At 54.7% G+C, this 13,070-nt stretch overlaps 2 protein-coding genes and 1 long non-coding RNA gene across 3 annotated transcripts; 2 read left to right on the top strand and 1 right to left on the bottom strand.

Moving 5' to 3' along the window:
* Positions 1 to 3,347, top strand: HOXC9 (homeobox C9). Its single transcript, XM_055394488.2, has 2 exons — positions 1 to 677; positions 2,409 to 3,347. The coding sequence occupies exons 1-2, from the start codon at positions 140 to 142 to the stop codon at positions 2,651 to 2,653; spliced, it is 783 nt and encodes a 260-aa protein (XP_055250463.1). The 5' UTR covers positions 1 to 139; the 3' UTR covers positions 2,654 to 3,347.
* A 1,938-nt stretch (positions 3,348 to 5,285) lies between these two features.
* Positions 5,286 to 9,040, bottom strand: LOC129535834 (uncharacterized). Its single transcript, XR_016037568.1, has 4 exons — positions 8,956 to 9,040; positions 6,508 to 6,589; positions 6,104 to 6,317; positions 5,286 to 5,906 (listed from the first exon to the last, which is right to left on the bottom strand). It is a non-coding gene; the product is annotated as an uncharacterized LOC129535834 (long non-coding RNA).
* HOXC8 (homeobox C8) lies at positions 9,039 to 12,699 on the top strand. The gene is made up of 2 exons (XM_055394489.2): positions 9,039 to 9,641; positions 11,024 to 12,699. Exons 1-2 carry the CDS (start codon positions 9,206 to 9,208, stop codon positions 11,314 to 11,316), a joined length of 729 nt encoding a protein of 242 aa, XP_055250464.1. The 5' UTR covers positions 9,039 to 9,205; the 3' UTR covers positions 11,317 to 12,699.
* Positions 12,700 to 13,070: the final 371 nt, after the last annotated feature.

The raw sequence follows: 13,070 nt of genomic DNA, 5'->3' as shown, positions 1-13,070 counted from the left end.
ATCACGTGGGGGCCGGGGAGCCAATGAGCTGCGGGGAAAAGGCTGGAAAAATAATTACCTGCCTTGATTGTTCTGTGAGCAGATAAAAAGTACATATACAGTTCATACAATAATCTTATGTATGTAAAACCCTGTTACGATGTCGGCGACGGGGCCCATCAGTAACTATTACGTGGACTCGCTCATCTCTCACGACAATGAAGACCTCCTAGCGTCCAGGTTTCCGGCCACAGGGGCTCACCCCGCCGCCGCCAGACCCAGCGGTTTGGTGCCGGACTGTAGCGATTTTCCGTCCTGTAGCTTCGCGCCCAAGCCGGCAGTGTTCAGCACGTCGTGGGCGCCCGTGCCCTCGCAGTCGTCCGTGGTCTACCACCCGTACGGCCCCCAGCCCCACCTCGGCGCCGACACGCGCTACATGCGGACTTGGCTCGAGCCGCTGTCCGGCGCCGTCTCCTTCCCCAGCTTCCCGGCCGGGGGCCGTCACTACGCCCTCAAGCCGGACGCCTACCCCGGGCGCCGCGCCGACTGCGGCCCGGGCGACGGCCGCAGCTACCCGGACTACATGTACGGCTCGCCCGGGGAGCTGCGCGACCGCGCCCCGCAGACCCTGCCCTCGCCCGAGGCGGACGCCCTCGCCGGCAGCAAGCACAAAGAGGAGAAGGCCGACCTGGACCCCAGTAAGTTGGGAGCAATTTTCCTTTACAACCCGCGCGGGAGGGGAGGGGAGGCCAGGCGGGGGGAGCGGATTACAGCCCCTCGGAGCGGCGCAGGGAGCGCGGGAGAGGGGTGAGGGCGAGGACTCAATAAAAGCGAATTACCTTGGGGAGCTTTCAGGGGCAGGAAGGTCTGAGAAGGGGGCCCAGGGAGCCAGGTTGGGAGAAGGCTGAGGGGGGCTCCTCTCTCAGGAGCTGGCTTTGATGAGACCCCCGCCCCCACACCCCCAGCCCAGGCTTTTTGGCTCAGTCACTACTTTCGAAGAAACGCAGACAGGGCCAGAGGATAGGGTGGGGGCGAGGTTCATTTTATGGTTTGGGATGAGATGGGGGAGAGATGAGGAGGACACTGGGGATAGAGAAGAAATAACCCCAAGGAGAAAAGCCACCCCTATCTCCCAGGCAGTGTGGGGGTCCTCACCCCACTAGAGATTCATAAAACAGAAGGTCCATGGGCTTCTCCCCCAGGAACCCTGGATGAGAGGTCTGAGGGCTTTCCCAGCCTGGGAACTTGGAGGGATCAGGACTTCCAGAGTTGAGGGAGAAAAAAGGGGTCCCAGTCTCCTTAAACTTGAGAGCCCTCTTCTGAGGGTCTGCAGGAGAGAGGGGTGGGAATGGGAGTCAGGGATAAGGAGTGGGGAGAAGCATCTCCCCAGATTAGAGAATTGCACACACACACACACACACACACTCACACCAGTTAGGGAAAGGGGAGCCTTCTGGGTATTGCAGAGAAAGGCAAGGGTAGTTTTCTTTTTTGGAGGGGAGGGTACAGGTGAGAGCTGCAGGGCCAGAAAGAGGATAGAAAGGGAAACAGCAGGAGGAGGGGGTGCAGCCCCTGGGTGTGAGGAAATGTCTGGGGGAGACCCAGGAGGGGGCTGCAGGAAAGGATGGGGGCTGCAGGAAATCCTTTCCTGCAGCCCCATCAGGGGCCAGGGCCTAATTATACCTCTCTGAAGGCTTCCCTCCTTGCCCTCAGCTACTCCCATAAACCTGAAATTGGAGGCTTGGCTCCTGCAGAGCCTGTCCTGGGGCTGGCAGGAGGAGGGGGCACTGGGAGCCAAAGAGGGAAGCTAAGATATAGGGGAGCCTGTCCCCAAGGCCAGCAGCTCCCTGGGGAGAGGAGAAAGGCTTTTCCCATCCCAGCATCACCCTGAGAATTCGCCTCAGCAGGGTTGAATTTCGAGAGCGGAGATGGGGCGCTGGAGAGGGTAGTGAGGGGCTTGGGGACTCTCAGGGTCAGGAAACAGAACTGCTGAAATTTCAGGACTTGGTCGTGGGCTGGGAGGATGGGAGGGGGCAGAGGAGGAGGGAAGTGGGGAGGAGAGAGACCTCGCTATAAAAATAAAAAACAAGAGAGAGAAGCGTTTATGGGCCTATGAAACGGTTGGGAATTTGGACTTTTTATGAGGATATTCTCGAATTACTACTCTTGAAGCTGAGGAGGACCAGACTGTGGAGGCTTTGATAGCTTCGATTTCCTATAGTTTTAGGTGCTGGAAACTGAGGAGGGCAAAGATAGGGAGGGGGGAGATCGCAAAAGCAGTAAAGGGGGGAATTCCTAAAGCAAAAACGTGTCCAAATTCAGGTTCAATTATTGGGTTTGGGGAGCCTGGCTGAGCTTGGGGATGGGGTGGCAGGGGTCCTGGGCTGGAAAGGGGCTCCACTGACCCCTGCCTGTGTTTGGCCCTCCAGGCAACCCCGTGGCAAACTGGATTCACGCCCGTTCCACGAGGAAGAAGCGCTGCCCCTACACCAAGTACCAGACGCTGGAACTGGAGAAGGAGTTTCTCTTCAATATGTATTTAACCAGGGACCGTCGGTACGAGGTGGCCCGGGTTCTCAACCTCACCGAGCGGCAGGTCAAAATCTGGTTTCAGAATCGGAGGATGAAGATGAAAAAGATGAATAAAGAGAAAACCGACAAGGAGCAATCCTAAACCCTGCCCCAGCCTGCTGCCTTGCACAGCCAAGGGAAAAACAAAACAAAAAACCCACAAAATACCCCAGCCCAGGCGGGAGACAGCACTGAAAGAGAAAAGGAAAGAGCAAGATAGAGAAAAGCCAATCGGCTTAAAAAGGATAAAAAAAAAAAAAGGGGGAAGGGGAAAAGGAAAACTCTTGCGATTTGGGAGGGTTGAGTGTTGAGAAATTGGTGTTTTAGAGTTAGTTCTACCCAGCGAGGAGGAGGAGGAGGCGGGGAGAGAAACCGCGTTCTCTTCTCCCAGCGCAACTGAAATAAATGACACACACAAATGTGATTTTTTTTCCTCCTTTCTTCAGAGAAGCCAGTACTTGAATCGCTACATTTCTAATTTTTTTTTCATGTATTGTATTTGGTCCGGGCCATCGTTCCCCAGGCCTGGGGTGCTCTGTGTGCAGATTTTGTACAAAAACACACACACCCACACACACACAACATACACAAGTATGCTTCCCAGCCCAGGAGCTAAAAGGCGAGGGCTGGGAACCATGCCGCAGGCTGGGTCCAGCGGCGCAGGCCGGCGCCTCTGGCGTGTACATAGCAGTGTCTCCTCTCATCCTCAGAGTCGGTCCTGTAACGTGCTTCTGTTTGTTATGGTAGAACAGCTCTGTGTTAATATATCGAAGTCACTTAAAAAACCAGAAACCCAACTGCATCCAGTTCTCATTATTTCTCCTCCTTGTCGCTCCCAGGCTTCTGACGTGGAGGAGGCAAGTGCTTAGATCCTTCAGGGGAGGTGGGAGCCAGGCAAGGGGCTCCCTCTACTTCGGAAGGGCAAGTGCCTGCCACTTCTCTCCAGGCAGGGTGTGATGGGGCTAAGAGGCTCCCGGGGTGCGGTGGAGGCTGCAGAGGCCCGGGTGCAGCTTGTGCCTGCCCTGGCTGGCTGCCTGTGAGTCTCCTGGTAGCTCGATGGAGTCCCTGGGGGTGGGGGTACGGCATGAATGGTTTTCCTTGGCTGTAATTAATTGTAATAATTTATGAGTACATGAGATCGGAGGGAAGAGATAGGTAAAGATGAAGGTTGCGTGCTGGGTGCAGGCCGGGGCTGGATTCTTGCCTGGCTGCATCGGTGCTTTGAGGGGTGTCTTGGTGGTGGGGAGGCTGCTAAGGAGGGTGTGCGGTGAAGGGTGAAGAGGAAGGCCCTGCAGGCCTCAGGGAACTGGACAGGCACTGGACATTGGGAGTGAAAGAAGATGCAGAGAGAGAGAGCAGGGAGCAAAAGTAGAGAGGGAAGAAAGAAAAGGAAAGGAGGGAGAGAGAAGAAAGATGGCAAAACCAATGCAATCAAGATTAGATTTAGTTTCTATTTCTCAGCGTATTCTCAGTTCCTCTCTCCATGTCCTAGTTCTCTCTTTTCTATTCAAGCTCTCTATCTCTCTGGTGCTTAATTTGAATGTTGATCGGGGGTGAAGTTTGAATGTTTGTCTGGGGGCGACAGTGGTTATGCTGAGCAACTGCAGCATTTCTAGGAGATCCCGAGGCTAGGGCCAAAGGAAGCTGGTCAGGGATTAGCCAGAAGTGGGGTGTTCTTTGGTAGCTGTGGGACCCCAGGGGTGAATATTTGGGGATATGTGTGTGTAACAACAGCCCAGTGGGATGGTCGACTGCCTAGCACCCCGAGAGAGCCTTCCCCAGAACCAGCAGTTTTCATCTGCTAATCAGAAGCAGACTCAAGCTGCCGGGTATGCTTCGGCCCAGCGCCCCCTTTCTCGGAAATCCCCCAATCTGGAAACTATTAAACTCAGACTGCTTGAAATATAGCCCTTTAATATCTCAGGCTGCCCATTCTGGCGAGGGTGCAGGGTGTTGCTCTGAATACTTGGGGAATACCACCGTAAAAGAAAAGAATTGGGAACCCCAATTCCTAAGCAGCTCCCCCCATGGCATCACCTTACAGGATTGGTGAGGCACTTGTAGGGACCAGCCCCTTCCCATCATTTGAATCTCCTACCCGCTCCTATTAAACAGTCCAGTTTCAGGGGCTGGAGGAAGGTGGGAAGAGGTGAACGTTTTGTTTTTGATAATATTTTGAGGGAGAGAGTCTAAAGTCGTGGCTTGGTTTTCCCAGTCGCTGAAGCACCTCTCCTCTTTCCCGCTTAAGAAGAGACCTTCCAATTCCAGAAGCGATTGTTTTCTTGGTCCTTTTGAAAGGTGCTTTGCCTGTAGTTTTCTGGCTATCTCGCTCCTCCTCTGGGACCCTTGCCTCAGTTGCGCCCCACGCGGAGGACAAGGCACCCACCCATCTCCCTCGGTCCTGACCGCGGGGGCTCAAGCTTCTCTCCCGGCCCGAGCTCGGCGGTGTTTCCGGGCCTCCTCCCCGCCCCTGCTCCAAGGCCCTGTCGCCTCCCCTCGTCCGTCAGTCAGCGCGGCCTGCTTCCTGCGGCCCGCCCGAGCCGGTCTGGCTCCGGGCAGGAAGGAGGGCCCTGCCCAGAGCGTGGGATCCAGAGCAGGCCCACGCGGTCCACCCACGGTTCAGTACAAGCTCAGCCTCCAGCCTGCAGGTCAGGATTGGATTCGATTTTTATTTATTGTCATTTGTGAACTCAAACCACAGCAACACGACACACATCTGGAGAAAGAAAGCTGGGGACGAAAGAGGGGCTTGCAAACGCCCCCCTGCCCTAATCCTCCCCTCCCACCTCTCCTCTGCTCCTTTGTCAGAATCACAAAACCCTAAAGGTTGTTCCACTTGGGAAGGCAGAGGGTAGGTACATTTCCGAGGCCCCGAAATGCCACTTTTATGGCGCTGTTTGTCTCCCTGCGCTGGATTCTGAATGGGGCCGAACAAAACAGCAGCGAGGAGCTGGCTAGACGTCTGGGCTTAATTGTTTTATGGTTTAAATAAGGTGGACACTCTTTCCTTTGAAATCGGATTATAGGAATGTTTCGTCTATGGCCCACGGAGAACAGGACCTCACTGGCTGGGAGGGAGAGGTGGAGAGAGAGCGCGCGTGAGAGAGGGATGGGCCACAATCCAGGGGGCAAAGAGCCGGGAGAAGTCAGAGGCCCACCCCAGAGTACTGCAGGCGGCGGCGAAATAGGCGGTACGGAGCCGGCGGCAGGGTAAGAGGAGCGAGGAGTTTAAGGTGCGCGCCACGGGCAGGCGGTCGCGGGAGCTTCGGTGCGTGCGTCTGCGTGCGCGGCGTTCCGAGGCCAGAAATGCGCCTGATTGCGGGGAAAATCGCGGCATTTCCTTTTGCACAGTGTCTCTTAATGCGGGAAGGGAGGGTGACAAAAATAGAAAATAGTATAAAACCTCGGACAAGGTTTATTTCGATGATTTAGCAAACAAAAGAACAGCGCTTCTGGGGAGGGGGGAATCCCTTCCGGGGACCCCTCTCGTGCGCATTCATTTGGAAACTCCTTCCTCCCACCTCCCACCTTTGGGTCAAGCCTGGGGACCTGCCTCTTCTTAGCTGCTGGCTTTTTCCCGGCCGAACTGCATTGGAGCAAGTGGACGCGAGGTGGCGCTGTTGCTCAATGTTAGAGGCGGCGGCGGTGCCCCCAGCCGGCCTGGCCGCATTGACATTTGAGGCCCGGCCCTGAGGAGCAGCGACTAGAAGGCCGGGCGCCCCGGCCCAGCCCGGCCCCTCTGGCTCTGAGCAAATCAATCCTCTCACCTGCGAGGTGTAAATAAATCGCGAGTGGCGGCAGGAGATGGGCCCTCGCTCTGCCAGCAGACTAGGGAGGCTCAGAAGGGCGGGCGTTGAAAATAATCGCTTTGCGGAGGAGATAAGCACGAAGCAGGCAGCGCGTAATTAACACGAAAAGGCAGAATGACCCGGACAAACGAACATAAATCCACGATACCTAGGAGGGCGGTGCAGGCCTCGGGGCGAGGGACGGAGACGCCCCAGCAAGGATCGCTGCTGGCGGTTCCTTTATTTCCAGGCTCCAGGAGCGAAATCAACCAGATACATGTAAAAAACAAACAATCAAATGAACTAAAGAGAGAAAAGGCGAGGGACCCTTGAAAGGGGAAATCAAGTCCAGCCAGGGGTTTGGGGACTGTGGGCTCTCAAAGCAGGAGATGCAGGCAGCACACTCTGGACAGTTGCATTCCAAGACACAAAGGCCCGGAAGGATAGCTCTGTGGCAGGGTTTTCGCTGGCCCATAAAATGTTGAGATATCCCCCCACCCCCTAAAAGATAAGGCACAAGCCCCAGAGCGGATGCGGCCTGCCCAGCCTCTGCTTTCCAGGAGGGAAAGGGAAAGTATTTATGACAGTCCCCAGTGACCGAGAAGCTGGGAGTCCAGAGTCTGTCAGCTTATACCCGCAAAGCAGGCTCAGAGAAGGCAGAGCCTGAAGCAAGGCTGCAGCGTGCTCTGGTAGTGGAGGAAATCTCTGTCATGTTCCCCACTGCCCTGGACCCTGCAGCCCTGGCACGGCCCTCTGACCCTCCCCTCCTGCGGCTCCAGGGTCAGAGTTATGGGTGTGGTGTCGCAGAGTTGGAGCAGTCCCCACCTCACTCAGATGGGGGTGGATTCTTCCAAATTCAGGGTATCCTGATCTCTTGCTGGGGCCCCAGTGCTTCTCCTTTGGGAATGTGGCTGAGAGTGACTATTTCCCCAGCAATTATTTAGATACAAAAGGGGGAGGACTCATTCTCTCTGCATCATCTTCCCCTGCACTTTCATTTCTTCCTTCATCCCTAGAGCTGGGCTCCAGATGGATAGTGAAGAAAAAGATCTAATTTTCTAACTGCCTTCTTCCTCATCCAACCCTGAAACCCCAGGATGTGGAGGAAAATAGGTAGCATTTTTTTGTGTGTGTGATGCAAAGAGCGAAAGATGCATGTGTGTTATCAGGTCTTATTTTCATATATGCCTGGGTGTGCACAAGTGTGCACAGCGTCTGTGAAGTGTCAGGGGGTGCTTTCTGAGAGTTGGGTGGGTGTGCATTTGATGTTGTTCGTGGTGGAAGTGAGCACATACAATATGCCTGGATCCTGAGTATGGCCCCACATTGCTCTCACATACTGTGGCAGGGGAGGACCAGAAAAATCATTCTTCTTCTTCATTCACCTACACAGAGCACACGTGTCCACAGCTCTCTTTCTCCCTTTTCTCTCTGTCTGTGTTCAGTCCATGTAACTGTACATGTTTATGGCCAGAGAAGGGTGCTGATGGGATAAGGGTCTTTTATCCACTAGCATTAACTTGAATTTACCCAGTCTTGGGGATGGGGGAAACCCCCCAGAGAAGTGTGGGTAAATATTTAAAGAGTGTCTGTTGACAGTTCCCATCCACATCCTGGCCTGGGCAGCCTGCCTGGGGAAGTTGGGGAGGGGGATGCGGTGAATCCAGGAGGCCCCTCCAGGTCAAACTGGCATTTCCTGTGGGGTTAGGGTATGTGGGGACAAGTAAGAGGCCTGCTTTAGACTCCTCCAACCGAGATACAAGGGGTCTCCTAAGAAACAACCTCCTGGATCAGCCCAGCCAGAAGCCATAGAACCACAGCTGCCCTCTCCTTCTGTTCCCACCAGCGGCTTTGCTCTCAGAGCCTCCAGCAAGCTTGTGGCCATTGCCCGGGCTTCCTGCCTGAGGCATGAGCTGGTGTCTGAAGGGACAGTGCAGCCCTGACTGGGTATGTGGCGTGTCCTCGCCTCTGGCCCTCTCCACTACCCACAGCCAGCTGACAAGGGATCTTAAGAATCTAGGGGGTACAGGGCAGCTGGATAGGGGCAAGAGGGTTCTGATGGCTGAAGTGTCTGGGGATAAGATGTGCTTTTCCTCCTCAAAGTCCCCAGACTTAAGGACCCCCTGGGGAACCCATCTTTGGTTGTTAGGGGACAGATCTCTCTTGTTGGCATTCAGCCCCCTGGGGGGGGGGTCTTATACCTGTTGAGGTAACCTGAGTTGACCTGCTGGCTCAGGTACCTCTCTCTCTGAGAGGAAGGAAAAGGGAAGGGAGGAGAGGCACCTTCAAATCTGAACGCGCACCTTGGAAAAGCTGGCCTTAGCCATTAGCTGGGGCTGGCTCACCCCCCCCCCACATACCACACCCCCATCCCTCCCCCTTCCTCCCCTCCCCTTCCTCCAGGTCCCCCCAGCCCTGAACCCCGCTACCCCCGCCCGCCATCCCTCCCTTCCTTCTCCCTCTCTCTCTCCCTCTCTCTCTCTCCCTCTCGCCTGTCTTCATGTCGTGGATTGATGAACGCGAATCGCGTGTAAGCGCCGCCACCGCCGGGAGTCTGAGGAATTCGCCTGGGCTGTTAAAGGAAAGAGCTAAGTGCGAGAGCGCGAGCTCTACCTACCGACAGTGAAGAGAGCCGCCGCCGCCGCCGCCGCCGCCCGCTTGCCCGCCGCCGCCCGCGCCCAGCCCGGGAGCTGCGCCGCCCCGCCGGCCGCCGGCACCCAGGCGCCCCCCGCCTGCCCAGCCCGGCCCGCCGCCCCGGGGAGCCGGCCGGCCTGGGGACCGCTCCCGGGGGGAGGGCAGTTTCGGGGGTCCCGGGCGGGGGAGTCGGGAGCCAGAGGGGAGGGGCGGCGGGTTTTCATGTGCCCAGCATGAGCTCCTACTTCGTCAACCCCCTGTTCTCCAAGTACAAAGGCGGCGAGTCCCTGGAGCCGGCCTATTACGACTGCCGCTTCCCGCAGAGCGTGGGCCGGAGCCATGCGCTGGTGTACGGGCCCGGCGGCTCGGCGCCCGGCTTCCAGCACGCCTCGCACCACGTCCAAGACTTCTTCCACCACGGCACCTCGGGCATCTCCAACTCGGGCTACCAGCAGAACCCGTGCTCGCTGAGCTGCCACGGAGACGCCTCCAAATTCTATGGCTACGAGGCGCTCCCCAGACAGTCCCTTTATGGGGCTCAGCAAGAGGCGAGCGTGGTGCAATATCCCGACTGTAAATCCTCCGCCAACACTAACAGTAGCGAAGGACAAGGCCACTTAAATCAAAACTCGTCTCCCAGCCTCATGTTTCCATGGATGAGACCCCACGGTGAGAAGCCTTTTCTCTTTCCCCCTTGGTCTCCCGCGCTCCAGGGTCTTCCCCCCCTCCCTCGCCTCCTTTTTGTCTGCCCTCGCTTTCCCTCCTGGCTTGGGGCTCTCTCGGGCCCCACCCCCGGGCCTGAGTGGGTTTCTGGAGGTTGGGAGGTTCAGCTGGGGGTGGGGCACCGGGCTTGTCTGGGAGATTTGGGGGATTGGGGTAAAAGTGGGGGGAAAGGTGGTACCTGGGTGCAAAGGGTTAAAAAAACGTTTTCTCCACCTCTGTCAGTCAGTCTGTCTCTCTCTCTCCTCCTCTTTCTCTGTCTCTTTCTCTCACCATCTCTAGTCAAAGTTGGGGAGGTGGCTGGGAAGGAGCCGGGGACCCTGAGGTTATCAGCCTTTGGAACAAGCCAGTTTCTCCATAAGGCAGAGAGCCCCAGTCCAGGACAGTGGCCAGGCTGTCTTGGGATGAAGACCCCTGCTTCCCTCCCCTGGCTGGGTCACAGGGTGGCAGGACCCCAAGGACAGGTGATCTGCTTCTCTGGGGTACCCACCACCTCCCCTCAGAGAACTAGCCTTAGGGCCACTACCCCAACTTTGCTCTACTTCCCTCAGTTGGAGAGAAGAGAGGGAGTCAGAGAGGAGGGGGGAAAAAAAAGACTCCTGAAAAGGAGGGAGGCCATGTAGATTAGAGGGCTCTGAGGTCCAGAAGACCCTCGCCAAGCTGCCCCTCATCAAAGGCTTGTGGGGTCTTCCCGAGACTCTCAGGGCAGCTCAGGTCATGAGCCCCTCCAAGGGTGGCCCCTCATCGCCCAATTTCGAAGTAAAAGGGGAAGCTAGAAAGCGACAAGTTCCAGCGAGGATGGCCCGTGATTTATTTGCTGATCTCCAGTTAGCAATCAGACCAAGCAGTGATACATTCCAGGAGATCAATTATTTTTCCTCCTTGCAAGGCATAAGGCAGAGAGATCTGAAGAGGGGCAGTGAGCAGAGCCCCATTTCTTCACCCCCAGCCCTTTTGCCTTCCTTTTGGAAACAGACTCTGTCCCCAGTCCTGCTCACCCAGTGCCCCTCTGCACTTGTAAACAAAGCTGCCAGGACCAGTTTCCTGGAACTGCAGGCCTGGGGGGACTCTGCAGTGCTCCCTTGGCCTCTTCCAGCCCCCACTTTCCAGACATATCCTAGTCCCTGCCCCCACCCCACCCTACCTCCCAAGGTGAAGCTAAACCATAACAAACCCCCCAAACTTTCCTGCCCTTGCCTGCTCTGCCTTTTCCGCAGGAGGGAGGGGAACTGGGGAAACCAGAGGGGGGGGGATTTCAGGGGAGGAAGAGTGACAGGGGAAAGCTAAGCCCCTACCCAAGCATAACCAGACTGGGCTTCTGTTCTGTCCAGCTCCGGGGCGGCGCAGCGGAAGGCAAACGTACAGCCGGTATCAGACCTTGGAACTAGAAAAGGAGTTTCTCTTTAATCCTTATTTGACACGAAAGCGTCGAATTGAAGTCTCTCATGCCCTGGGACTGACTGAGAGACAAGTGAAGATCTGGTTCCAGAACCGAAGGATGAAGTGGAAAAAGGAGAACAACAAGGATAAACTGCCCGGAGCCCGAGATGAGGAGAAGGTGGAGGAAGAAGGGAACGAGGAAGAGGAGAAAGAAGAGGAGGAAAAGGAAGAGAACAAGGACTGAGCGAAAAAGAGAGACCCCCCCCCCCTTTAGCAACTCCCTTGAAGTTTCATTTTATGGTAGCAGATAAATTGAGAAGTTTACGACTGTCATTTGCTTTTATAGAGAATAGAATGACACTCACAACTCTAACTACCTGTCAGATACTTGCAGCTCTGGTTTTATTACCTTTGGACTTCCCCCCATCTTTATTTGTTTGGGGGCTGGAGGGGGGAGACTGAGACACAGCGAAAAGTTCCGAGTGTCTATCTCAGTCGTTGCCCCAACATACGCTTCTCCCTGCCCCCACCCTTCCTAGTCTTGCCTGGATTTTAAGGTCTGAGACCTGGCCCCCTTTCCCCTTCTCCCGGCCCCTTCTTGCCACACTGCCACCTCCCTGCTTCTCTGGTATTTATTTTAGAGGGGACCCCCCCTCAAAATGCGGAAGAAGACTCGTGGCTTTGTTTTCATGCTAGGATTAGTGTCTTAGATTGACTTTTTTTTCCCCAAAGGACAGAAAAAGTGAAGGAAGGAAGGAAAAGAAAGGGAAGATGTTCAAAGACATTTTAAAACTGATAGCAAGGAATATCCCCTCTCCCTCCCTGGGGGTCCCCACTTAGACCCCCTTGACTTTCTCTAGGAACCTGATGGAAACCTGAAGGAGACGAGGTCTCCCCCTCCCCCCTCCCTTTTCACGGGGTAGAAAGGCGCCTGCAGTTGCTGTTCAGATCCTACCTAGCCATCCCATGGTCACTCGGGCCCATGCCTTCCTCCCCTTCAGCTGTCTAATTCATGTTGTTGGGCCCAGCTTCCTCTGAGCTGCACTGGTATAAGCGCTCAGAAATCGCCATAATCATGAAAATAATAATAATACTGATAATAATCATAGTAAATCTTTAACATACTACCTAAAGGGAACCTGCAATAATCTTGAAAAAATAAAAAAGAGAGAAATTAAAAAATATCCTAATACAGGAGAAAAAAAGAGAAAAAATTTAAAATAAAAAAAAGAAAGAAACCTCCAACGTATTTTATCACTACCTATAGGAAGAAATCCTGCTTTGAGAGTATTTGTAATGCGGTTTTGTTGTCGTTTGTTGCTGCTTATTTCACTAAGAAAAACCCAACAACTGAGACTGCCTAGCCCGCCGGTCCTGTGCGCTTTTATTGTGCTTCTAACCCCAGTAGAGTAGAACTAAATTGCACTGAATGTATAGTTAAACTGTCTTGAATTCTCTGTTTATGCAATGTGCTCGAAAGAAAAACAACGTTAAAAATATATCTATAAAATAATTTTTGGTCATTCGTCTTTATGTCCAGCTATGAATGTAGATTTTGTGTCCCGGCAGCAGCTCTGTTTCTGGTCCAAGTACTTTGTATTGTATACGTGAGTCATAATAAAAAAGTGGAGAAAAAATATTTGAAGCTGTAATGACTGACTCGATTTTTCCCCATCGTACCCCTGCTTTCTACCCTCCCCTCCTTACCCTTTTTCAATATTCTAGTAAAGGTTTCCTCCACTGATCTGACTTAGGGTTGGGGAGCACTCACATGGAGAGGAGTGGAGGTGCTGAGAGGGCTGGCTGGGCTGGGAGGGCAGGTGAAAGTGGGGAGGTGAACAGGAGGAGGAGGAAGAAGAGCAGAATGCCCTTGGGAGAACATTGGCTCCAAACAAAGTGGGTTGGTAGATGCCAGGATCCCAATGGGAAGAAAGCATCTTCTCCTCCACTCATCCATCTTCTTCCTCCTGGCCCTGGGCTGAGCCCAGATCAAAAATC

Source organism: Moschus berezovskii, chromosome 6 (assembly GCF_049115385.1).
Source record: "Moschus berezovskii isolate FMDL1 chromosome 6, NW_MosBer_1.0, whole genome shotgun sequence".
In the NCBI taxonomy this organism is placed as follows: Eukaryota; Metazoa; Chordata; class Mammalia; order Artiodactyla; family Moschidae; genus Moschus; species Moschus berezovskii.
This window is presented reverse-complemented; position numbering and strand designations above follow the sequence as displayed.